Genomic DNA, 24,237 nt, shown 5'->3' on the forward strand with positions numbered 1-24,237 from the left:
TCCTGCCCTCTTGGCCAGCCCATGGCCAGGGCGGGTGTGAGATGCGCTGCTCTGAGCATCCCCCGTGGCCCAGGCTCCAAGCAGGTCCCAGCGGTGTCAGTGGGCGCCATGCAGCACTCACAGGGAAGACGTGGCCCTTTGCAGGTCCTGGGGAAACTAAAGCCAAGGCTGCAGAGTCATCATCCATATTTCGCAGTGGGTTTGGAAGCAACGTTACTGCTTGAGACAAGAGCTTGGCCACTGCGCTCCTAAAGGGACCTGGCAGCGAGGCTCCCTCTGAGACGCTGAGCTACCTGCCGTACACGCCGTAAGCTCTGTGGGCAGAATGCAGCACTGCTCCTTTCTGGATGAGACAGAGGTTTTTTCAAAAGCACTTTTCCGCTCAGCGACATTCGCGTCTGTGAGGTGACCAGGGCCGCCGAAGGCCCATGAGCGGCGCTGGCGGGGCTGTGGAAGACGGGGCTCCCCGTGAGCTCAGCCCCCGATGCCTTCGGAGGCCTCACCGTGAGGCAGAGGCTCCCGCAGCCCGTTCCCGGTGCAGCTGAAGCCACGGAGCGCAGGGGCTCCCGGTGGCACAGCGCAGTGAGCGAGCTGCCAGCCGGCGGTGCTGAGCGATGGCCTGGAGAGGGGCCGCTGCGTCTGTGTGCTGTGTTTGTGTTGGCAAAGCGGGCTCCGAGTGGCTGCCGGCCCAGGCAGCACGAGAGGGCGAATTCGCAAGGGCCCCTTCGCCATGGCAGAGATCAATGGGAGAAGGGAGGCTGAGCACTGCGGGGTGGCAGCTCCTGCCAAGAGCCCTTCCACAGTAACGCCAACAAACCCATCTGCCACCGCCTGGCAACTGCAGGTGAGGATTGCTCGTTTTGCCTCATAAATACCATCAACAGCTTACTGTTCCTTTCAGAGCAGTTTAAAAAGCAGCACCTCAACTGTACTTTATCCCATTTCCCTCCTCAGATGGAAGGGGCCACAGCAAACATTGGATCAGCGCTTGGCACGGTGGAGAGGGGCAAGGACATCTCACTGGAGCTTGGGAAGAGTAAGATAAAGGGCAAAGAAATTATCATCAATGAAAACAGCAGCAGTTAGGTCAATTGTAGGTCACAGCCCTAACCAGGAGCCTGGGCATCCTGGGATGGATTTCAAGGCTGTGGTGCAGTGTCGGATGGGCATCTGTGGAGTGTAGAGTGGGCTGCATGAGGAATGAGCCCTCAGTGAAACCCCAGGGATGCTGGGTGCATTAATCCCACAGAGCCCAGCTGACCCAGGGCTGTCTGTGTACTCGTGTCACCTCCTGGATGTGCCAGGCTGGGTCACGGCCTTTTGGTGATGTCCTGGCTGTGACAAGGCAGCTGACGAGAGTTATTCAGAGCCCTCACTGCTTCCTCCGACCTTGGGAGCTGCCTGCCCCCATCAACGGGAGATTTGTGGGGCTGTTGTCCTCACTGCCGGCGATGTTTGAGTGGCCAAGGGCTCCTTGTCCCTGCAGCAGTGGGACGCAGGGGGACACAATGTCTGTCCATGTCCATTGGATCCAGACAGGGTTTGATTCCCTATAAGGCTTCTTCTGAAAAGGTTTGGCTGAAAGCCTGATTTCTCAGTTAACAGAAATCTCCTATGCCTAATTAATGTCAGTCCCATCCAACTGCCCCTCCAGATGGATACATCTACCCACTCCTTTTTTATCTCCGTCAGCCTGGAGCTGAATATATTCTCATGTTAAATATGAGAATACAAAACGTGGGTGCCAAAAGACACAAGAGGAGTTACCTGTTCTGTGAGAAGATCCCTCTGGATGGAGGTGGCTGTAGCAGAGCAAAAAACTGCTCTGTTTGCCACCAACATGCACCTGGTCCTTCAGAGCCCTGCTCTACTCCCCCATGGCTGAAACACTCACCTGGGTCACCGATCCTCAGTCTGGAAGGGGAAAAATAAATCAGAGTTATTCCTTCCCGCTTACAGGCAGTCTCACTTAGGATGCACCCCTGGGTCTCTTATCAGCGCATGCAAGAAGGTGGCTTTGTGGCACCAGGCAGGGACCGATGATGCAGACCCACATTTGGGCCATCACAGCCCCGGAGGACCTTGGTAGGGGAAAATCACTTCTCCAAGGGAGCCACCCCATGGACTGAGGACAAACCCTTCCCTCCCTGTGGCTGTGGGTAAGACCCCGTGCTCATCACCATCACCAGCGCTGTGACAGCCGCACGGCGAGCCCCACGTACAGCTGCTTTCAAAGCCCGTCTGTAGTCAGTTGTACAATATAAAGTGTCTTTGTTTAGTCAACAGAACCTCTAATACATGTGATTTTGTTGTTAATAGAGCTGTAAGAATTTTAAGTACCTCTTGGGAATGTGTCATTTTGGGTTGGCTTTTTTAGGCATTGCAGGGTGCTGCGCTTGTCTTTGTAAACAAGTTTTGAATAAAACATTTGCGCACAGCCGCACTTTGTACAAGTGTCATGCAGGTTTCAGGAGTTTCAGAGAGAATAAATCAACTACAAACTGCTGCCTGGTGGTTGACTTCACTCCTTATAAATAGCTAATTTGGACAACTTTTCTCTACATGTCAGATGAAATCTAAATGCTGTGCCTATCGTTCCTGTGGGCGCACAAATCCCAGCAGCTTGAGCCCCTCTCATGAGCCCGGGGCGCTACAGAAATGCCATGGGGGGGGGGAAGACCCAACCAGGCTGCTGACCTTCCTTTAGAGGAAATTCTCAGGGGGCACCAGCAGGTAAACGCACCGGGGAGGAGCAGGAACCTCAGCTCCTGGGGCATTCCCACATTCAGGCCCATCCACAGCAGCTGCTGGTCATTCTGGTTTGCAGCCATCGTCTCTGAGGAGAACGGGGTCCTTTCTCAGCCGTTAGAAACAGCCCTGCTTGACCAAACCCAGCAGCATGGTGGCCATGCATGCCATACAGATGCAGAGCTTTCCCCACTCGCCGCTCTGCAGAGCCCTGCAGGGATGCAGCTCACCTGGAGCTCCCTGGGCACTGCAAGCAGGGGCTGCTCCTGGCAGGTGCTGAGCAGCTCTGACCTCTGCCACTTGTTTTGAGATTTTGGCAAGCATTCAGCATGAAAAGGATCGGCCTCTTGCTGTAATAATCAGTGAGTGAGGAACTCGTTTGGCTGAATTTCCACCACCCCCCCTCCTCAAATGCAGAATTGCTGTACATTCCTTTATGCAGGTTTCCATAGAGTTGAACTTCTACTTTTTTTTTTTGTTTTGTGGCCGTTAAAGGGGTCAGCAGTCACTGAACGCCGGGATCTCACTGTTGGGAAATGGGGGGTGGAATTTGGCCACAATTTAACATCTTGCCGGTGGGGTTGGAGGGTGGCATTCAAAGCAGCATCCTGGAAACCTCAGCACCACAGAGGAGAAAAAAGCCTGGAGGAGCCCAGGGGAATTGTGAAGACATTCTGCTTTGCAGATCCTAAGTTTAAATAAGTTATTTCTTCCCTACTTAACTGGGTTAAAATATGATATTCTAGCTTTAATTGCTTCAATCCTATTACTGGTTCCTTTTAGCGAGTGATTGTGCAGCCCCTTGCCGTGGGGAAATCCCCTGATCGCGGGTCCCTGTTATTCAGACAAGTACTCTTTCAGAAGTAAATGCCATTCTTAGCATAGGGAAGTACTTTAGGTCTAAAGGGGTTAAGAAGGCCTCCCTGCATTCAGAAACATGCAGGGGTCCCACCGTGCCAGTTCCAGCCTTTTAAACTCTTTCCAGCTTTTTTTCTTGCAACAAATCTGTCTGACTGCCACCAGGACATAGGAAGCGTGTGCCTGTCAAAGAAATCAAGTTTACTTTTTCTGACTTGTTAACAGAGGCAGGGTATAAATAGGGCTAACGCTGCTCAGACTATTAGCATTTCTCTTAAAATAAGGGGTGACTTCCTAGGACCTTTAATCCAATGAGGTCCAAACCAAGCTGCTCAAGCAGGACAGGCAGCAAAGGAGCTTGCTGAAGCTTTTACAGACATCAGGTGCACTCGGGTTCCTCGAAAATTTAAGGCTGACCAAAAGCAGCCCCCCAGGCAGACAGGCGCTGCCTCCAGCTTGGTCATTGCCGCTGCCCAGGAGAGGTTCTGAGATGGTGTTGGTGTTGTTCACGCGGTGGATGTGGATCTTGCTGGGGAAGAGCAGTGTCCTGTTGCTTCTGGAGGTCTCTCTGCAAGGGAGAGCTTTGCCCCCGATCCGGTACTCGCACGCGGGGATATGCCCCAATGACATGAACCCCAACCTGTGGGTAGACGCGCAGAGCACTTGCAAGAGGGAGTGCGAAGCCGACCTGGTGAGTGATGCGCTTCTGCACATCCGTGCGTGGCGGGCGGTGGGTTTTGTTGGTGTTTGCTGCAGGCAGCAGAGCAGCGGCGCCGCGCCGGACTGAATTCAGACAGCACACGTATTTAATTGACCCGTGACCTGTGTGTGATAGACAGGGTCTGACAAATTATCAGCGAGGCGAGCAGGTGTGTGACAGCTGTCACTTGTGCTGGTGTGGGTACAGAGCTCATTCTGTTGGATCATTTTTCTTGCTTTCTTGTCAAAAGAAACATCAGAATTTGATACTCTGGAACTCGGTGTGCCGTGGGGTCGATCCGCAGTATTTTGCAGCGTCACAATGTTCTTTGTTGTTGGTAGCCATCATCAGTGCTTAATACTCCTGTGGGGAGCTGTGTATGAAATCATCTGATTTAACACGTAAGTTGTCAGCCTTTGCTGCACTTGAAACACAAAGCATGCTTGGCGTGCAGAACAGGAGCGCGGTTAAAATGACCAAGCAGATGTTCTCTATGATGCTCCCAGCTCTAAATGTGCTTAACTCACAACCCTAAAACGCATTTTTCAACCTGTCAGCGCTGCAGCTCAAGCTGGCATCTGACAATACCTGCTCTTCCTGCCTCTTACAGCAACAGCAAAGCTCCTGCAGCCCAGAGCAGGCTGACAGCGCACGTACCAGGCAGGAAGGAGTCGCTGTGTCCGTGCTCCATGGCCGTGTTGTTTCTGCAGCGCTGAAAGCAGGGGGAAAAAAAAGAGGGGAAAAAGGCCGGTCATCAAGTGAACAAAGAGATTTGCTCCACGGATCCCATGTGCTATGAATGAAAGTATTCTTTCTACTTTTGCCCTTCTCAATTAAGCCTTCTTTATTTCAACTACCAGGTGCAGCAATGAATATTAAAAGCCTTGTAAAAACCCAGAAGCAGTGGCAGCAGATGATATTGTTTTAATAATTTACTGAAAGCTGGAAGTCACTGGATAAAAATGCTCATTTAGCCTCGTGTGCCTGCAGAGACCTGGGGACTTGTGTGCAGTGCTCTGCAGGCAAACAGACAGAGCCACAGGCTTTGCTAAACTGTGCTCCTTAACCTCATCTGAAACCATTTTGCAACTTTCCTTCTGAAACCTAGCAGTGTGCAGCTGGAAATGGGGAAAGAGCTGTGTTATTAGGTCATCTTTTTTCCCAATAAGGAAAGCATACTGCACTCAAGGGAAGCTATTTAGTTTGGCAGCTTAAAAAACACGCTGTTCTCACTTACAGAGAAATTTGGTGGATTTCAGGGGGGTTGTGGAGGTTTAACACACACTGGAAGTGTGCCCTGGTGTGTAGCAAGGTTCTTGGTCACTTAAAGTAATCCATACCGACAGCTGCGTGTCAGTGCACACAAATCAAATACCTTTTCTGTACAAAAGACAAAAATCCTGCTAAAATTAACCACAATTTAGAGCTGACGGTGGCTAATAAATCATCAGAAGAGCGATGCTGCATTTGAACACAGGGCTAAAATAGGACAGAGAAGCCATAACGAGCTGTTTGGGGTTTGTTTTTCTAAACACCATAGAAAAATTATTTTGGGAGCAAGAATTCTCTTACTTTTGAAATATTCTATTATTTCCTCTACAATGTGAACAATTACAAATCCTTGGCAGTTTCACCCCCAGAAGCAGGCTGTTAGTCTCGGGGAATTCAAATAATACTTTACATACTTTTCTGGAAAATAAGACGGATTACTGCCCACAGCCATATGATAAGTCTTTCCATCCGCTCTTGTTTCTCAAGGCTTGTCCTCGGGCATTTCGGAGAGTGCCGAAGGGGGGTTGTTAGCTCTGCAGTCAAGGAATCCATGTGACTCTAGGAGAGACTGACGATGTTTAAGAAGTAGCAATGCATTCTCTTCTCTAGAGGCTTCTCTCGGAGACCTTTGCAAACCCCCGCATGCTGAGCCTCCTCCTGGGAGCTGCTGGAGAGGGTGACACGTTGCTGGCGAGGACTCTGAGGTTTGGACCACGGATCTCTGTGGCAAAACTGGGTCCACTGAACTTGAAGCCTCGAAAGTTTCTGGGCTTTCTGCTTGTTGAGTCCCTAAAGAGGTCTTAGCTCTGTCCCCAGTAACGAGCAGGTTGCTTTCTTTCCCTGCAGGAATGTGAGACCTTCGAGAAGTGCTGCCCCAATGTCTGCGGGACGAAGAGTTGCGTGGCGGCTCGGTACATGGATGTCAAGGGGAAGAAAGGGCCGGTGGGGATGCCCAAAGAGGCCACCTGCGACCGCTTCATGTGCATCCAGCAAGGCTCAGAGTGCGACATCTGGGACGGGCAGCCTGTCTGCAAGTGCAAGGACAGGTGTGAGAAGGAGCCCAGCTTCACCTGTGCTTCTGACGGGCTCACCTACTACAACAAGTGTTACATGGATGCAGAAGCTTGCATAAAAGGCATTACTTTGAACGTAGTCACCTGTCGATACCATCTCACCTGGCCAAACACCAGCCCAATCCCACCAGAAACAACAGCTCGCCCTACTACGGCCTATTCCGAGACGACGATCATCGATATCTTGCCACCGGCATTGGTGAACAACCCCGTCCATCAGTCAGTCTATGTGGGAGAGACTGTCAGCTTCCTCTGTGATGTTACAGGGAGACCCAAGCCGGAAATTACGTGGGAGAAGCAGGTTGAGGGGAAAGAAAAAGTCATTATGAAGCCAAATCACGTCAGAGGGAACGTTGTGGTCACTAACATAGCCCAGCTGGTCATCTACAACACCCAGCTGCAAGACGCGGGTATCTACACCTGCACTGCCAGAAACAGCGGCGGCCTTCTCAGGGCTGATTTCCCACTGTCCGTCATCAAAGGAGAACCCGCATCCAAAGAAGCTGCCCAGAACAGAACACACTTTCCAACCGATGAGTGCCTGAAGCAACCAGACAGCGAAGACTGTGGAGAAGAGCAGACCAGGTGGTATTATGACGCAAAGAAAAACAACTGCTTCACTTTCATTTACGGGAACTGTAACAGCAACCTCAACCACTTTGAGACCTATGAGAACTGTATGTTAACGTGCATGAACGGCCCAATCAACATTTGCAACCTACCAGCCCTCCAAGGTCACTGCAAAGCCTACGAGCCCCGATGGGCCTACAACAGCTTGACAAAGCAGTGCCAGTCCTTCATTTATGGTGGGTGTGGAGGTAACGAGAACAACTTTGAGAGCAGGGAGGCCTGCGAAGAGATGTGCCCCTTCCCAAAGAACACGCACTGCAAAGCTTGCAAGCCGCGCCAGAAGCTGGTGACGAGCTTCTGCAAAAGCGACTTTGTGATCCTGGGCCGCATCACTGAACTGACCGAAGACCAGGACTCAGGACATGCGCTGGTGACAGTGGAGGAGATTCTCAAAGATGAAAAAATGGGATTAAAGTTCCTGGGGAAGGAACCCCTGGAAATAACGCTCTTCAACATGGACTGGAGCTGCCCGTGTCCCAACATGACCACGGTGGACGGTCAGCTCATCATCATGGGAGATGTCCACAACGGCATGGCTGTCCTACAGCCAGACAGCTTTGTGGGCACCTCCAGCATCCGGCGCGTCCGGAAACTCCGTGAAGTCATCCACAAGAAAACCTGTGAGCTTCTGAAAGAGTTTCTAGGATTGCATTAACCTCTTTCACACATGTCAGCCTTCCAGACCTGTGTGTTACGTAGGGCTAACAAGGGCTAGGCTAGTGCACAAACTAAACAAGCTGCTTGAAGATACACTGTAGGAATTATGCAGAACCCTTATTTTAATCCATTAATGATGCTTAGCAACAATGTAGTATGGTCTTTGGCAAGCACATAAAACAGCAGCAAAAGGCTATTAATCTTGCATTGAAATAAATTTGTCCATATAGGAATGCCATTTAACTAGATGACTCACTGCAGTAATTATACAATTTTTATATAGCTTCTATCATATATGACGGAATTCATAGCATTCGTGTAGCTAATTGATACACAGCTAAGTAATATATAATATCAACTTAATCTGTCTCATTTACAGTATGGAAATGTGATGGTAAGTTGTTATAAATAAGTCATACTCTTGCCTTCTCGTAGCAGCACTAATATATTTCAAGAGAAAAGCCTGTAAATTATTGTCTGTATTTACAATTGTGCAAATCTAACCAATCTATGCACTATCAGCTTCCTTATTCTAATTCCTAGCTGTTATCCTTTGCATTGTACCTCATTTCTGAATGGCATCTGCTGCCTGTCTAGTAATCCTCATTTGAGAAAATTCCCACAGAGGAACTCCCCAGATCTGAAATGCAGGACAGCAGGTCCATGCAAAAGGCCAAGGCACAATCTCACCCCTGAAATTACTTTTCTATCATAGCAATGTCAGCAAACACTCTTACTCTATTGCACTTTCCTATTTTTGTTTTAATCAGCACGTCGTCTGTCTCATGCAAACTCCAGGCAAGGAGCTGGCTCTGTGCTGCCAGCTGTCATGCTTTTGAAAATCCTTTACATTTGCAGCATCGCATGCAGCGATGTATTGCTTAATTTCATCTGAAAGCCTGTTTCTGTAGTTGGGAAAGCAAAATAAAAGCAGCCAGAATGAAGTTCAAAATAGGAAAGTGCCACACAGTCTGCAGAATGCATTTTGTGTGCAGTCATGAAGGCAGTGAAGGGCTGCACAGACACGCAGCGGACGCTTTAAAGGCATTTATCAATCTGATCATTTTAGGGCACACTTTCAAGCTGCCGAAAACGTTTTGCACAGAGTCATGTGCATGAATAAAAAGCCTGAGAGACAGCGCGAGCTGTGGGTGTGAGTGTGTGTGTCCTCATTTTGACATTTGCATGCCCAAAACGTGTAACTTTTGCCTATGCAAAAATCCTTAAATAAAGAAAAGGCTGTTCCTGGAAAAAGTCCTTCCTCCGATGGGGAATATCCCATCTGGCAAAGAGGGGAGAGCTGCACGGTGAGTCTTATCCGTGGCACCTCCTGGTTGGGTTGGGTCACCTCGTTGCCCAATGTGCCCCACTGCGGCGTGAGGGCATCTCAGGGCTGGGAAGGGAATCGGAGAGCAGGGAGGGTAAACTGAGGAGGTAAAGGTGGAGCCCATCTCCTGTTTTCCTAAAGGGTTTTGTGCCCAGCAGCCATGCTATGGTCAGGGTCCCCAGGATGGGCTCTTCTGGTGGCCTGGGCCTGGGTTGCATTCAGAACACACCAGCAGCAGGAGCAGATGTAAGTCTGTGCTTACCTGTACAATGTCAGAAGAGGCTGGGGGGGAGGAAGGGGAGCCTGGATCAGATTGCTGGTCAGGTAAACACCTGCTTATTTTTTCTATTGCATCTTTCTGAAGTGCATGTGAAAAAAATCCCAGTTCAAGATTCATAACATTTGTGTTCTGCTGAGGGCTGCTCTCCGGAGCCGAGCGCTGCCAGCCCTGTGTCCCCCAGCTGTGGGCAGCCCTGCCAGATCAGCCTGGGTTGTGGCATCTGTCATTTCCCAGGGAAGCAGTAGGAAGTGGTGAGCTCTTGCCATACCTTCCAACGCTGAGGCCCTGGGGGACAGAGCTTTAATAAAGATTGACTTTGTACGGTTCTTTCTTCCAAAAGCTGAAGGATGGGAGTGGGAGTGTTAGAGAGGCTCTGGAGATGCGCACCCAGTTGTTCCAGAATTTCTGAGAGCAAAAAGTGCCCCTTCGTGGCTTTTCCAGTGAGCACGGCGCTGTGCCTAAGCCTGGGCTCACACGTGCATTCCAAACTGCACGACCCTGAGGCAGGAGGAGCCGTGCCATGGGCGACACATGCAGAGGGAACTCAGTCCCTGGCTGTCCCATGGCACAGGGCTGCCCCAACCAGATCCTCTCTACCTCCTGACCTTGGAGATCTTAGCTCACCACTCCAAGCTAAAATTTTAGTTCCGCCTCTTCATAAATCCTTAAGAAGCCTAAAATTCAAGTCTGACCAGTCCTCCAGCTGTGGAAAGTACACGCACAGGGCCAAGCACTACAGGGTGTTGTTATAGCCCTAGCAAGGCTAATGGGTGCCTGTGTGTGGCTGCTGATCAGAAAATCTCTCTCGCATTGCTCACACTCCCTTGTCCATCCTGCTCCCTGGGCGCACGTCTCAAGGTGATCCTAAGGTTGTCAGAAATTTGAAGGGGAACGCCCATTTGTATTGAACACATGGGAGAAAAGGAAAAGCCTGTGTGTCTCTCCTGGCCCAGGAGGTGGGCAGGACCCACTGACCCACATCGCCTGGACCAGTGCCTTGTGGGGGAAGGCCTGCAGGTCCCACAACCCACACCAAGCTTTGCAGCAGGAGGGTGCCCAGCGATGGAGACATGCAGGGACAGAGGACCACAGAGATGGAGACCACCGGGGTCCCCCCCGGGGCTGAGGGATGGAGCAGGAGGTGCTGGTAGATCGGGAGCACGCAGAGCCGCTTGCCCACTTCCCAGTCTGAAAGTGAAAAGTGTAACACAACAATCAGCAAACCCTGCGGCTAAAGCAAGATGGAATCCATCCAGCATATGGATCTGAAAATGAGTCACAGGTTATTGCGCAAACCATCTGCACAGCCAAGCTCTATTAGAAGGACAGAATAACAGCAAAAAAGTGATGGTGAGCAGCTTGTGACAGCACACCCAGAGTGCAGGTCCCGGCTGGCATGAGGGACGGGTGGCAGGGCAGCTACACAGAGGTAGGAGGTGGCATCAACACAAACCCAGAGTGGCTGAGGTCAAGAGAAAGAGGAAACTGGGAAGGAGGAAATATTCTCATTGCAAGGGCTGGGGACGAGGTCAGGCGGAAGCTTTGGTGGGTGATCAGCTCCAGAAGTAGGAACAGAGATGGTGACACCACTGGGGTGTGATTCAGATGGCAGAGGTATTTAAGAGCTTAGCTCACAGTTGTTTGGAAGCAAATCAGGGGCTCCTGCAAGAACTTGTGCCTGCCATGGGCCTCAGCTGGCACCAGATGGGCACCACTGCCCCCACTTGAAGCACCTCCTGCCCCACATTGCTGTAATTCACGTGGTGTGTGCAGAGCAAGGAATTCTCAGTATTAGACAATTGCTAGGAAAAGAGTATGGCCAGAGTGGATATCCCCATCATGAGTGCTGGGGGCTTCTGGAGTCCATGAGAGCCCTTTGCTGCTCTTCAGCTGTGAGGACATCGCCCAGGGTGGGAGCTGTGAATGTGGAGCCCATGTTTTTATACCAAATATTTTGTGTTTTCCCTTCATGAGCTCTGGTTACTTATTGACTATAAGTGACCTCCAGCTGCCTTATAGATTTACAGCTGCTGTCACAGGACAAAAAATGAGTCCCGTGTCCAGGGCCTGAGAAGTACTCTGAATGGAGGTTGCACAACTGAATAAATGTCCCGCCAGCTCTTTAAATCTTTGGGAAAAAAACAAAAAAGCCAGCCTGGGCTCCTGATCTACAATGCAAACACCAGTGGGATATGAAGATAACGCTGTGGCATTATTGGACGTAACTATCAGCTCCAAAAGCAGCCCAGCCTGCTCAGTTCACAGCTATTTATGGCTCAGCAAATGATAAGACATTCAGACTTGAGAGTTTGGAAACGGAATGGAAAGTCTTTCAAAGGCTGTTTGGATTTCAGCCAGCAAACCCCAGTGGTGGCATTTCACTCTCTGCCTGTCGCAGCCTCCCCTCAGCCAGCTCTCCTTGGGCCAGCACCGAGCGCTGCTTAAGGACTCACAGCGCAAGTTCTCACCCCCTCATTTGTCAGTGATGGCCAGAAACGCAGACAGAAAGGAGGAGGCTGGAAAAAGAGAGAATGAGGAAAAGAGAGAGGAAGGGGAGCATCTCTGCACCTTAAGCTGGCACAGCAACGTGGTGGTTGGATTGTATTAAAAAAGAGCTGCCCCTTCAGAAGTTTGTAGCTTCTCTCCCTCCTTTGCTCCGCTCCTAGCGCACTCAGACCAAAGTGGGCATTGTAACACGTGCAAAGGACATCACTTCCTCTACTGCTTGAAATAAATAGAAAAGCAACAGTCATAAATCTCCAGAATCAGATGGTATTCACCCAAGGGTAAAAGTAAGAAATTGCTTAACTATTAACTGCAGCAGATAACCTTTGCTTCAGTCTGCTGCAGCAGCGGAGGGCTGGGGGTGGCACAGACACGGCTAATTTGGGGTTCAGTTCCTAGGGACTGGGCACCAAAACTCAGCAAGTCTGGTAAAAAGGGTAAGAGACAGTAAAAGTCACCAGGCTGACCAGAGTGTGATACAGAGAGGAAGAGTCTGCAGATGTCAGCAGGGCAAAGAGATGCTGCAGAGCTTTCCTTGAAGCCACCACAGGAATGATTCGGCTTGATGGAGCTGACGTCGATTTCTGTAAGGCTCCAGGGGAAGTTCTCACCCTGAAAGGTTAAGGCAAAGTGGCTGCCTTGCAGCAAGACGAGAGGCAGTCTCCTGAGTCCAGGACTGGTTAACACAGGACAGGGGTGAGAATAGAAGGTCAGCTTTTCATCGGGGAATCCATCGGCGGTGCCCCACGGAGCCCTGCATGGTGGCCAGGGCTGCTTCATGTGAGTGGTTGGAAAAAGGGACTGGAGAGGCTGGTTACCAGCTCTGCTGCTGTACAAGATATTTGGGGCTGCAAAAAGGGAAGCTGGCTGCAAGGACACTGCATGATAAGCTGCAGGATATCGTAATACCCGGCAGCAGGATGACAGAACAGCAGATGAAATAGAATATTGCTTAATAATCTACACTGGGTGGAAAAATGAGTCCTAACTGCACTGCTGTGATACCTTCAAGCAATCTATCCTCGTCTGAGACCTGGCTGATCCATCATCAAATTTGGGACTGAGATTCCCCAGATTTGCTACTCTCTGTATTCTGGGTCCCCACCTCAGCACACAGGGCAGAGCCCAGCTCTGCTCGGCAGCATCCGACCACAGGAATGTAATTACAGGAGCCAAACCCGAGCAGCTGCTCCCACCGCGCCCCGGCGAGCGGCACCCCGGCTCTCGCACAGCCACCTTTTCCCATCTGCGCGCTACTTGTGGCTCAAAGTGAAAACTCCTCACGTCCCGGCACCGAGGTGACGCCGGAGGGGCCGCAAACCGGGAGCCGCGGCTGCTCCCCGGCCGGACGCGAGATGGCGTGCGGGATCGCGCTGCGGGATCGCTGCCTGCAGCCCCGGCCGACGCTTCCCGGGGTGAAAGGTTCTCCCCCGTTGGGGTCAGTTGGCCTCGCCCTGCTGAATTTAACTGTTCCGCAGAAGCTTTGCCGTGTAATTCAGAGTTTCCGAGGGGAAAGCAGACCCTGCAGAGCTGGGTCACGTCGCTGCTTCTGTCCCTGGCTGCCTGGAGATACAGCTGGATGGACTGAGGCTTATCGGGGAAAATGGATGTGGTCAGGATGTGATAAGGCAATCAAATCCATCTCCAGAGCTGCAAGAAAAGGACGCAATGTATAATTTATTTGGCACTTTTCGTCTCCCTGTTTGCAGATTGCTTGGTTTCTAAATATATTTGTCCAGTTATTCAAAATTACTCATGGATCTCTTCAGTGAGTAATACTTGACCTGCAGATCATCCGAAAAGTGAATATTGCAATCAGACTCTCAGTTTCTGCTGTTGTTTCTTGTAGCTAACAGATGTATGCGACTTAGGTAATCAACTCAGGAGGAAACTCCAATTTGATTATAATGTTTGCAGTTCAGTTTCCACTGTGCCCGCTCAAGAAGTCACCCGGTCAGGAGATGGCCAAAAGGATCTCATCTCTGGCACAAAGCAAGGGCTGCCTTTTCTGCTCACTACAGACACAGAGCTGCTGCAGGGGGAGACTGAGTGCAGCCTCATGGACCCACAGAGTCATGGCCAACGCACAAAGACTGAGCGCCAAAAGGTAACGGCTTTCCACTTCCACAGGTGCAAAATGAGACTTACACCAAAGGTGTCCTCATCACCAAGGTCTCTGATAACTCTTTCTCCAGGAAGAGACATGAAATTGGAAAAGACCTTCACATCGCTTCCTCAGGCAGCCCGTCCCAGTGCCTCCCCGCTCTCTCGTTAAGTTCTTCCTAACGCCCAATCTAAACCTCCCTCATCACAACCTGAGACTCCTTCCTCACATCCAATCTCTTGCACCTGCCTGAATCAACCCTTGGGTGCTTCAGTTCTTCTTCCAATTTGCCATCAGACTGCAGAGGCCTCCAGGGACCCCAGCGTTAAGCTGCTCTTTGCCCCCACCAGCATTAAATGCATTCTCTTATTCCCATTTTCGTTTGTGAATGGAAGTTTAAGGTATCACTTAATCACATAATCTCCAAAGCAGGAGCTTTAGGAGATCCGTCAGCCACGGCAAAGCTCACAGTACTACACCAGGGTCAGAAAGAGCAGTGTTGCCATCTAGGGACTTGCTGTGAGCTTTAAAAAAGAGAGAGGTTTCTTTGGATGAGATGCTTCAATTATTCCATAGGAGTAGTGGCAGTTCGCTTGCTCACTGTAGGTGTGCTGGGGAGGAAGGGGGTTTTGCAAAATGGCCTTTTAGGCTTGGCTTTTGTTTTCCTGCCATGCAAGGAGCTCTGCCCCGTGTGCATGCAGGAAGCCCGCAGCCAGCAGCTGCTCCACCGCAATCTCAGCTCCAGGACTGCAGCCATCCCCACACCCACTGCGCCTGTTGCTCACTGATGCTGCTCTCCATGTTTACTGAAAGTAATTTTTCAGTGGAGAAAAATGGAGGGAGGATTTGCTGTTTATGCCCTGGCAGGAGGGTTTACACATGAGCAAATGGTTTGTAACAAATGCAGTGTAAGATCGATGGAGCTGCTCCTCTTGTTCACAAATTGTTCACTGTCCATGGGCTTCAAGATGAAGAAAATTTTCCTTTGTTTTGTAGAACACACACACACACGTTTTCTCATTACTATTATTTATGTATACATTCACTGGAAAAAAAATCCACTCCTGAGAACACCTTTTGCAGAATTATTTTGGCTCACGTGTTGTTACAGTTGTAATCTGGAGAGAAGACAAGTGTCAGGTATTTTTTTCCCCCATTTCTCCCTTTTTTTTGTTTTTTTGTAATTGTCCTATGAGCCTTCTGTCACGGGTTTGAGCCTTTGGGCACTGGGAGGTCGTAAGACTTTGGCCCACCTTTCCCTGTGCAGTGAGTGCAGCGTGGAGCTGCTCCTGAGTGGTGCTGGGGTAACACAGCTCCTCCAGCCTCACTCCACCAAAGCCCCGGGTTCTTCACAGGGAGCCCTAAAACCTCCGGTTCTCCATGAAGCTCTGAAAACAACCCCCCACACCACGGCATGCTGCAGGCTGAAGCCCTTGTCTATTTCTACTGCTGGGGTGGTTTTGTTTCCTGGATAAAGCTCTCTTTTCCTATTTCCACAGCTGGAATGGAAAGGCACTGCTGTGCCCTTGGCAGTGGGCAGCTGTGCTGCTGTGTGTGGGACATGAAGCCCCCCCGGCCCAGGTAAGTGAGGCCACTCCAAGCCCAGCTCCTGCCCTATCTGCGTCCTGCAGGAGTCAAAAGCCCCATGAAACATGCATTGCTGCAGCCTGCCTAACAAAACCTAGCAGTTCATTAAAAAGAAGGAAAATATTATATTTTTGCCCTGAAGATCCAGGCAGTGCCAGGTGCTAAGTAGGTCACTATTCAAATCCCTGTCTTCCTTCCAGATGTGGGCATGTGTGCATACTCTACATATTGATTTGTGCAAACCATGTAACATACACAGAACTCATTGGCCTGTGAGCTCAGCAAACACACAATTGCTCTGCAAACGCATCGCTGGTAGCAGCAGTTGGGTTGCTTGCTCAAATAAATGCATTTGCAGACTCTTCTGGGTCTGCTTTAAAAACACCAGTTTGTTTGCATGGTGCAGTGCAGCCAGCTCTGCTCCACAGCCCTACAGCCTCGAGCTCAGGTGCTTTCAGGTTTGCATACAGCAATTCCGAACACAAGCGCATTTTTGCAAACATAACTACCAAAAAAAAAAAAAAAAAAAATCTCTTTTGATTTGTAATTTATGAGCAACTCATTGTTTTGCAAAGCAGGAGCTGATGTGGCGCCCTTAGCTTGTGCAGGTTGGTTACCTGCTCAGCACCTCCCGGCTTGCCCCACAGAGCAGATCCATGCCATCTTGTTCTCCCCACACGGATTTGTGCTGCCATCTTGTACACCCCATTCAGATTCATGCTGCCATCTTGTTCTCCCAACAGCTGCTTCTGTGTCCTCCTGCTCCACCAGCGCCCCGTACAACAGCCCCACGAAGCAGCCATCCCCAGTTTAAGCCCATCCTAATCAATCAGAGGTTGTTGTATGGGTCAAAGAGCGAACGACCCGCCTGTCTTTTTCCAGCCTGCCCAGATACACACCGTGATGGGGAAGGCTGGGAATCTGATACGGGCTGCAGCCCAGCAGTGCTCATGGGGAGGGAAGCGGCGGCTCCGGGTGAGGATATCTGTGGCAGTTATATGACTAATCCCGACATCTACGGATGTTTTCCCCTGCGCCTGTAAGAGTTATGTGATCCTAAGCTTCCTCGAGGAAAACAAGCCCATTCTGTCTAGATGACTAAGTGCTAGCAGAAAGCAAGTATGTTTTTCCATATCTGATGAGAGACCAATGTGTCCAAGAGAACAGCGCCCCACGGAAAAGCTCACCAAAGCCACTGAAAGCTGGGCACCTGAGAACAGCTAGGTGCTCCCAGAAAGCAGCTGGGAGCCAGAAAAGCAGGAGCCCTTCTCCTACTCCTTTGCTCAGGCCAACATAACCCGGGGACTGGGAAGGGCAAACAGGTGTTAAATGTCCCTGGGGCTCCTCGGAAAATAGGCAATGTCAAAGCTCTAGCTCCGAGTGCTTTGGGAAAGTCACACCAAGGGTTCATGGTCCCCATCTCCACCTCCACGTTGCTCGCTTTCTGATTTCACTGGGAAGATATTCAAGTACGCAGAGTTCATTTGTGCTGGCAGCAAAACTCCAAACCCAGAGATCTCTGACCAATGTACAATGCAGTGTACACAGAGCACACTACCTGTGGGTGAGGAAAAGTGTCACTGGTGGCTAAAGGCAGAAACACCTCACGTGCTGAAGGTTTCCCCCTCTAGACCGTCCTGGAGGTGAGCATGGTTTCCTCCTCCTGTGCTGAGCTGCAGTGATGGAGCATCATCTTCTCAGTAAGTGTGGGTATTCTTAGACTAATAGGTTCCACAAATTGTTTGTAAAGGAGCTTGCTTTGCCTGAAGCACCTACTTCTTCTCAAGCCTCCTGTGATGCAGTGTAAACCAGGTTGCTAATAAAAATCAGTCTTTAATTTGCTTCCTGAAAACAGCTGACAAAATACACGATTTATTTGGGAGTGTCTGTACACTCTTCTATTTCTGTCCTTTTTATTCAACCTCAGAGAGCAGCAAAGGGAACTGTGAGTACAGAGAGAGCCAGCCCTGCCCTGAAGAGATTACAGTCTCAATCAGATAATGCACTGCAAATTATACGTGGTGAGGCAGAGACCTCAGACAAGCTGAGTGGGGAGTAGGCTTGGTTTGGGAAGGAAACTGGGAAAAATAAATTTTAAGGAAGATCTTGCAGGAAAGTAGAATGAAAAACTGAGGAAAGGATCTAGGAATATCAAATGGATGAGAGAGGTTGTACTGCAGAACACTGAAAGAAACCTGAATAGTGAAGATGAGATCTAGAGCCTACGTTTCACTTACTTTGGGCACCAAATTTCACATGGTGCTTACACTTCTGTTAACTGGGCTAACATTACCTCCACTAACTCATCAAGGCTATGCCTTTGTTTGTAGGCTCAGCTGAGCAGGAATAGGGACAATGGTGCAGCACCTGTTGTAGGAAGGACAGTGCCAGATGAAAGTGAACAAGGGCAAGGAGCCGGGACATCATTCATTAGGGCAGCTGGCACACTTGGAAAAATGCTTTCAGGCACATCAGGCTTCCTTGGGTCTGAAATAGAAGCAATAACCTTAGAGCTAAATACAGGTTGAGAATAATTGTTCTGAGTTAGACTTCATTATATTAATGAATTAGGCAATTTGGGAGAAAGAACGATTGGTTCCTGTTGATCAAAGGGAGGATACTCACCAGAGGACAGCTGATAATGTCATTTATGGCACGGAGTGGGGGCGAGAGAGATGAGAATAATTATTGCCTTGGGATGACTGGCAATAGCAAAAATTATAGTGTAATATGCAAGCAGGATCTGTGTGATTTTTATATCCTAGAGTCAGGAATTCTAGTACTCAGATGTCTTTTGAAGTTCTGGAGAGCTTCCTTAAAGGTTAGGAGTGAGAGGTCAGAGACCCGGTGGCTGATCTGTCTCTGTGTGTTTCTGTCCTTTCCCATTTTGTAGGAGTCAGTTTGGGTTGGTTACCAACCGCTGGATCTGCAATGCAAACTGCACAGCAGTACAGGAGAGCAGCAGACAGAAGGGCGGCGGTGGCCCCAGTCACTCAGTGTCCCTCAGAGATCTGATTCAGTTAAGCAGCTGCGATTAACTGCCAGCACTCATGAGTTCATCCACATCCATTCTGTGAGCCCGTGACTTCCTATGGATCTAAACTTTCACTTAACAATGAAGTCTTTTTGTAGCATTGCATAGAACAGCTTGACGTTTCTCAAATTTATTTACATTTATACCCAGAAGATGAGCTGATGTGGTGCAAGGTTGATTATTATTTATAGTTAGCTCATAACTCCTAAAATACGCTTGGAGGCCTGGATTGGAGCTTCTCCAGTGACTCGGTTTGACAACACTGACAGAAGTCTTTAAGGACAGCACTGTAACTTTCTAGAAGACCCAAATCGAGAACACTGTTCTGTATTGTGCAAGAATGAAATTCAGTTGTTCTCAACCAAAATATGATCTCTGGCTCAAAGCAGTTAATCACTACACCATGGGATTCACAGAGCACCTGCAGGGCAGGTAACTGCCCCAGGCATTAACGTTTTCAACCGAATCAGGAAGATCTGCACTCTTCCCACTAAACTGCCAAACCGAGGTGCTCTTTACACCTGGCCAATACTGAGAGATGCAGACGGACTGAGAACCTGTTGGCTTCAGAAATAAGCTGCAGAAATAAGCTACAGCATCTGAGAGTCAGCAGGGAGCTAAAGCTCAGCTGTGGCTCAGAAGTACAGAAAACACTTCTGGCAAGGCTGAATCAATCTGCTGCAGACTGCCCAGAGTTCACAGCCAGCAGCAGAACCCGGTCGTCCCATCTCTGTGCTTGCGTGCAGGATGCTTAACATTATGGTCTATTGAAAATCAAAGGGGAATTTGTTTTAGTTTGTAAAATCTGTATGCAAGCCTAATTTTGACCAGCAGCAACTTCAGTGAGTAGGCTGGTGTAACATTTTCACATGATTTGTACTGGAGGAATATATACTTCTATATCTATAGAAACACCCACAGAAATTCTTTTAAAGAATCACAATAGTTGGAATGTGAGATCTCACAGCTCTTGAGGCTTTCTGCTCCAATGGTGGGTGAACCAAACTCCAGAGCATGGACAATGAGAATTAAGTGTTTTACTTGTATACGCATGCCTTACTTCTAAGTGGAAGGTCACATACCTTAACTGAACTGTACAACAGAGAAGACTCAGCTAAAGGCAGTAGAACTGGGGGAGTGACAGGTCAACCTCAGATGCTCCTGTGGCACACAGAAATCGGATAAAGTTCAGCAGAATTGACAACAAAAAGGCAGCAATAGCCAGCAAATATCTAACTTGAATTTCAATGGTGACAGAGAAGGAAACCAGCACAGAAAAGGGCAATGACTCACCCAGAGTCAGAACTGAAATGCGGGTGCCCAAATTGTCATCCGTTGTACCACATTCCTCCTGAGCTGCCACCTCTTGTTCCCACCGACAGGACTGCAACCTGCCAGGCTGTTGTACTGTTGGGCACGGCTGTCCAAGCAGCAATTTCACCCAGTTTAATAAGACTGCAAGAATGGAATGTAATTAACTGCATTCTGACATTCAGTAGTTCCTTATGCTGTCTTTTTATATAGTGAAGTGGAGCCAGCCCAGGGGAGCTCAGTGCATGCACTGTACCCGAGTGACCGGAAGGAATGGAGCCAGGATCTCCTCCTTTGCAGCCCTCATCTAAGTGCTGGCAGTGGAGGTAAGGGGATCTCACTGGAGATACCTGCATACCTGAGGCCTTCCAAAGGCAAGCAGTTTTTCTTCCTCTGTTTCTGCATCCAGGGCTGCTGCAGTTGGGCTTGTCCTCATTTGCTGCAGCCTAGGATTGTGCCCCTCTCTACTGCTGCTGCACTTTCCATCACATTGCAGGAATTATTATATTCTGACAAGGAAAAAAGGTGTGTTTCCAGGGTTGTTCTCGATTGCATTAATCTTACTGCTATCACCCCTCTCAAAGAAGCTTCTCCAAGAAGGTACTAAACCATAATTAAGGCACTGCATTCCCAGAGATCTCTTTTGTTTTATGCTATGGGTAATCTTTAAGCTAAGGGGAACACGGAATGCAGCTCAATGAGCTCCATGAGGGCACAGGGCTGGCAGCCTGTTTGAACATAATGGTGCCTCTGCTCTCAGAGGAGCAGAGGATCTCTGATTTTAGGCCTCTGAAGCGCTCAATTACCGAATAAAAACTACAGCGAGTTCCCTCAAAACTGCAGCCACTGATGTTTTGTTTTCAACAAACAAAAGATGACAGAATAAAGGATGGGGGTAGGGGACGTCTGCACTGTATGCCAAGGTTTTTCTAAAAATATTTTACACCTGCTATTTGTTGCGCACACTGATCATATTTTGTCTGTGAGGTAAAGAACTCGCAGTGCCAAGGAGAACATGGTTTATGTTCCTGAAGCCTTAATGCTTTTTCCCTTCTGCGAGGCGAAACTCCTTACTACCTTCACTAAAATAAAGCCAAGAGGACAAAAGTCACACACACGCTGCCACAGTAACAGTTTAACCATGCCTCTCGCAGAGCTTTGGAAACAGTCCCTTCAGCAGGATTTTACTGCTCTGGCACTTCAATTTAGCAAACTTTTTATGCAGCTCATGAGAGGAACGGAGCCAACTCTGTACACTCAATTTAAATCAACTTGCTGATGGTAGAAAAAAGAATGCTGAACCGTCGGTTTGCTTCATCTGCTCCAAAACTACCAACACAAACTCTGGGGTATTTATTACTGAAAGTTAATAGAACAGTCTGGGGCACGAGCTCAGTGAATGAACTCTGGTTTGATCCCATGCCGACTGAAAGAGCTGATTTAACAACTAGTTGTTTGGTTACTTGATATTTCCGAAGCGCAGCAGGACGGTTTGCTGTCGCAGGCCACTGTGTTTGTGGTGCAGGGGAGCACAGAGCCATGCTGCTGCTGGGCGAGCATCTGCCTGTGGCCTGCAGCAAGATGGTACCAGCAATGCTCCAGAGCCTGCTGATTTTGCATGGTGAAGAGCAGGGAATGATCCTTTTGTGACTCGAACTACAGTTTGTGTAAGTTGTGACTCTTTGCTTGAAGCTGAGAGAACCACAAAAACCTGCACTCACCGAGACTGCAATGCCAGGCCAGCCCATGGCCTCCGGGTTCACCGCCGCAGGTGGAACGTGGAGAACATGGCGTGGCAATGAAGCACGATGCGCTGTGAACTTGACCCGTGAACCGGCTCTCCCTCATGAAAACAATCACATCATTTAATTTTGGCTACTACAACGAGATCCAGAGTGAGCTCTGTCATTCATCCACACAACAAACGCAGCCCAGACCGTAGCTGTCAAGCCCTCCCTGCCCCACCGTGCCAAGCAGACCCTGAACTCAATTTCAGATTCCCCCATTACAATGTTCAAAAGTAATCAACTTGTGCTGAACTGAGTCAGCCTTACAAATGAATGTGTGGCCACCCCTCATCAATGGCTACACCAACGCTCGAACACTAACCTTGTTTTAATGTAGCATGATTGTTTAAAAAATCTTAAATGGAAAAGCAAATTAGTACAACCTTCACTGCAGTTGTAACTTTGTCTTCGTAGGGTAGCAGGCATGGCTTAGGTCTGTCAAATTCCACAAATCTGGCAGATTTAATAATTATTATTTTAGGCTTTGCGCTCCGTTTAATTAAGAGAGGAAGAATGGACATTTTAACAAAATAACCGGACAGTGGGAGAAAACAAACCCCGGTAACTACTGATTTTGACATTTTATAAAACCAGCAGAAATACCTTGAAAATTCCGCCTTGCATGTTTGAAGAGATCTACACTAAAGATAGGTGTGAGCAGTAACTACTGGAGGAGGTGGCTGTGCTGCCGTAAATGTGGGCCTGCAGCCGCTCTGACACTGACATGGCTGCAGTCAGGTCTGCTTCTGGTTCAGAAGTGAAGCAGAACACTACTGCTACCTCAGATCGTTGTAGGGATCGGTTTTTGAAGCTCGTGCTGCAGACTCTGAGCGAAGAGACAGGATGCGCTATGGGAGACGCGTACTTACAGCATCGCCTTTTCTTCACTGCAAATAAAAGACATCTTCTGAGGTTTAACTGGCACCTGCAATTGTAAGGAAGCAAACTGCATGCTCACAAGAGAAAACACAAGAGAACTCGCACAACTGAGCAATGCTTCCTTCTTTCACCTTCACTCCATTGAGGCCCTTTCTCTGAAAGCCAATGCGCTTACCTGAGAGCACGGCTGCAGGAACAGAACACTGGGTGCATGCAAATCAAACGAGACTGGACACTCGTTTAGAACAGTATGCTGCAAAGTCCATGTTTGAGCTAACAAGTTCAGCACTAAGCTTTAGTAAAAGGTGATAAATAAACGGATGAAGTGGACTGAACAGAAAACAGTAAAAGCTTTAATTTCTAGAAGGAGAAGGAGAACACATTAAAAATGTTATTTGCATTCTACAAGAACACCAAATGCTTTTTCTCCAGATTGTCTCCTTGCAAAGCACCATAAACAACCCAAGAAGGACAAAAACCTGCTTGTTAAGATCTGCTTTATATTATGAGGTGCTGCTGTATGCAGTCACATAAAAAATAATAAGCATCTTTTTTTTCCAGAGTTTTCTCCCAGCAACGACTGCCTTCACTGCAGAGCTGGTGATGGTGACAGTGAACAAATCAGAAGAGGGTAGTACTGCTGGATGGCCTTTAAAACAAATGATCTTAGCTTAAATCACAGGAATATAATTACAGAACACAGCCTCCACCATCACAGCTGCTCAACCTCTTTGCCAGGTTAGCGATTTCTACACTGTGATTACTGAACTTATAGGAGCCTTAAACTTTAGTCATATAAACAGAGTAACACACAAATCAAACATTCTGCATGTTTCAGTATTTTCAAAAATTACACACGGCTCAGGGGCCTTTTAGAAGCAAAAGCACACACTTAAAATTAGTGATAACGCTTTTAAGTACAGCTCTGCCCACTGATGTGCCGTCAGAGAAAAGATAAACCAGATGGCAAACTCAATAAAAAGCAGCAGACAGATGAATGCCTAAAAAAACGTTCACTCCACTATTGCTTTGGAATTGGTTGTCATGGCATTACAAATTGACGGCATGGTCAGCCTCACACCTCCAACCCATCCATTTGCTAGAGCAATACTTCTCACAGCTTCACTCTGGCCAAAGCAAAGACCTCAGTGCTGTAGAAATACGCTCCTCCTCACAGCGCCAGGTTATTTCCACCAAGTCTCTGTTCGACTCCCACCAAACTGGGTGGGGGTGTGTGTGGCACAGGGCTGGCGCTGGGACAACTCACGCCTTTCACAAAAGCAAGTGCATCAGACAAGCAAAGGATGATCTGCATTCTCAAACACCGATTTCAGAACCGTAAAGTTCAGACAATTTTAATACCGTGCTCCTTTTGTAGCTCAGAATTCCTTGCTGTGAGCCAAAGCACAACCCACCGAGCACACATCTTCTCTTCGTACAACTGGAACTGGGATGGAAAACAAGTTGCTGGTTAAGAGTTCGGCA

At 48.8% G+C, this 24,237-nt stretch overlaps 1 protein-coding gene across 1 annotated transcript; it reads left to right on the forward strand.

Annotated features, from left to right (window-relative positions):
• Positions 1-4,096: 4,096 nt before the first annotated feature.
• WFIKKN2 (WAP, follistatin/kazal, immunoglobulin, kunitz and netrin domain containing 2) lies at positions 4,097-7,936 on the forward strand (the record flags this gene model as incomplete). The annotated part of the gene is made up of 2 exons (XM_079544447.1): positions 4,097-4,297; positions 6,425-7,936. 2 exons carry the CDS (start codon positions 4,097-4,099, stop codon positions 7,934-7,936), a joined length of 1,713 nt encoding a protein of 570 aa, XP_079400573.1.
• Positions 7,937-24,237: the final 16,301 nt, after the last annotated feature.

This window comes from Tetrao urogallus (assembly GCF_951394365.1).
Source record: "Tetrao urogallus genome assembly, chromosome: 18".
In the NCBI taxonomy this organism is placed as follows: domain Eukaryota; kingdom Metazoa; phylum Chordata; class Aves; order Galliformes; family Phasianidae; genus Tetrao; species Tetrao urogallus.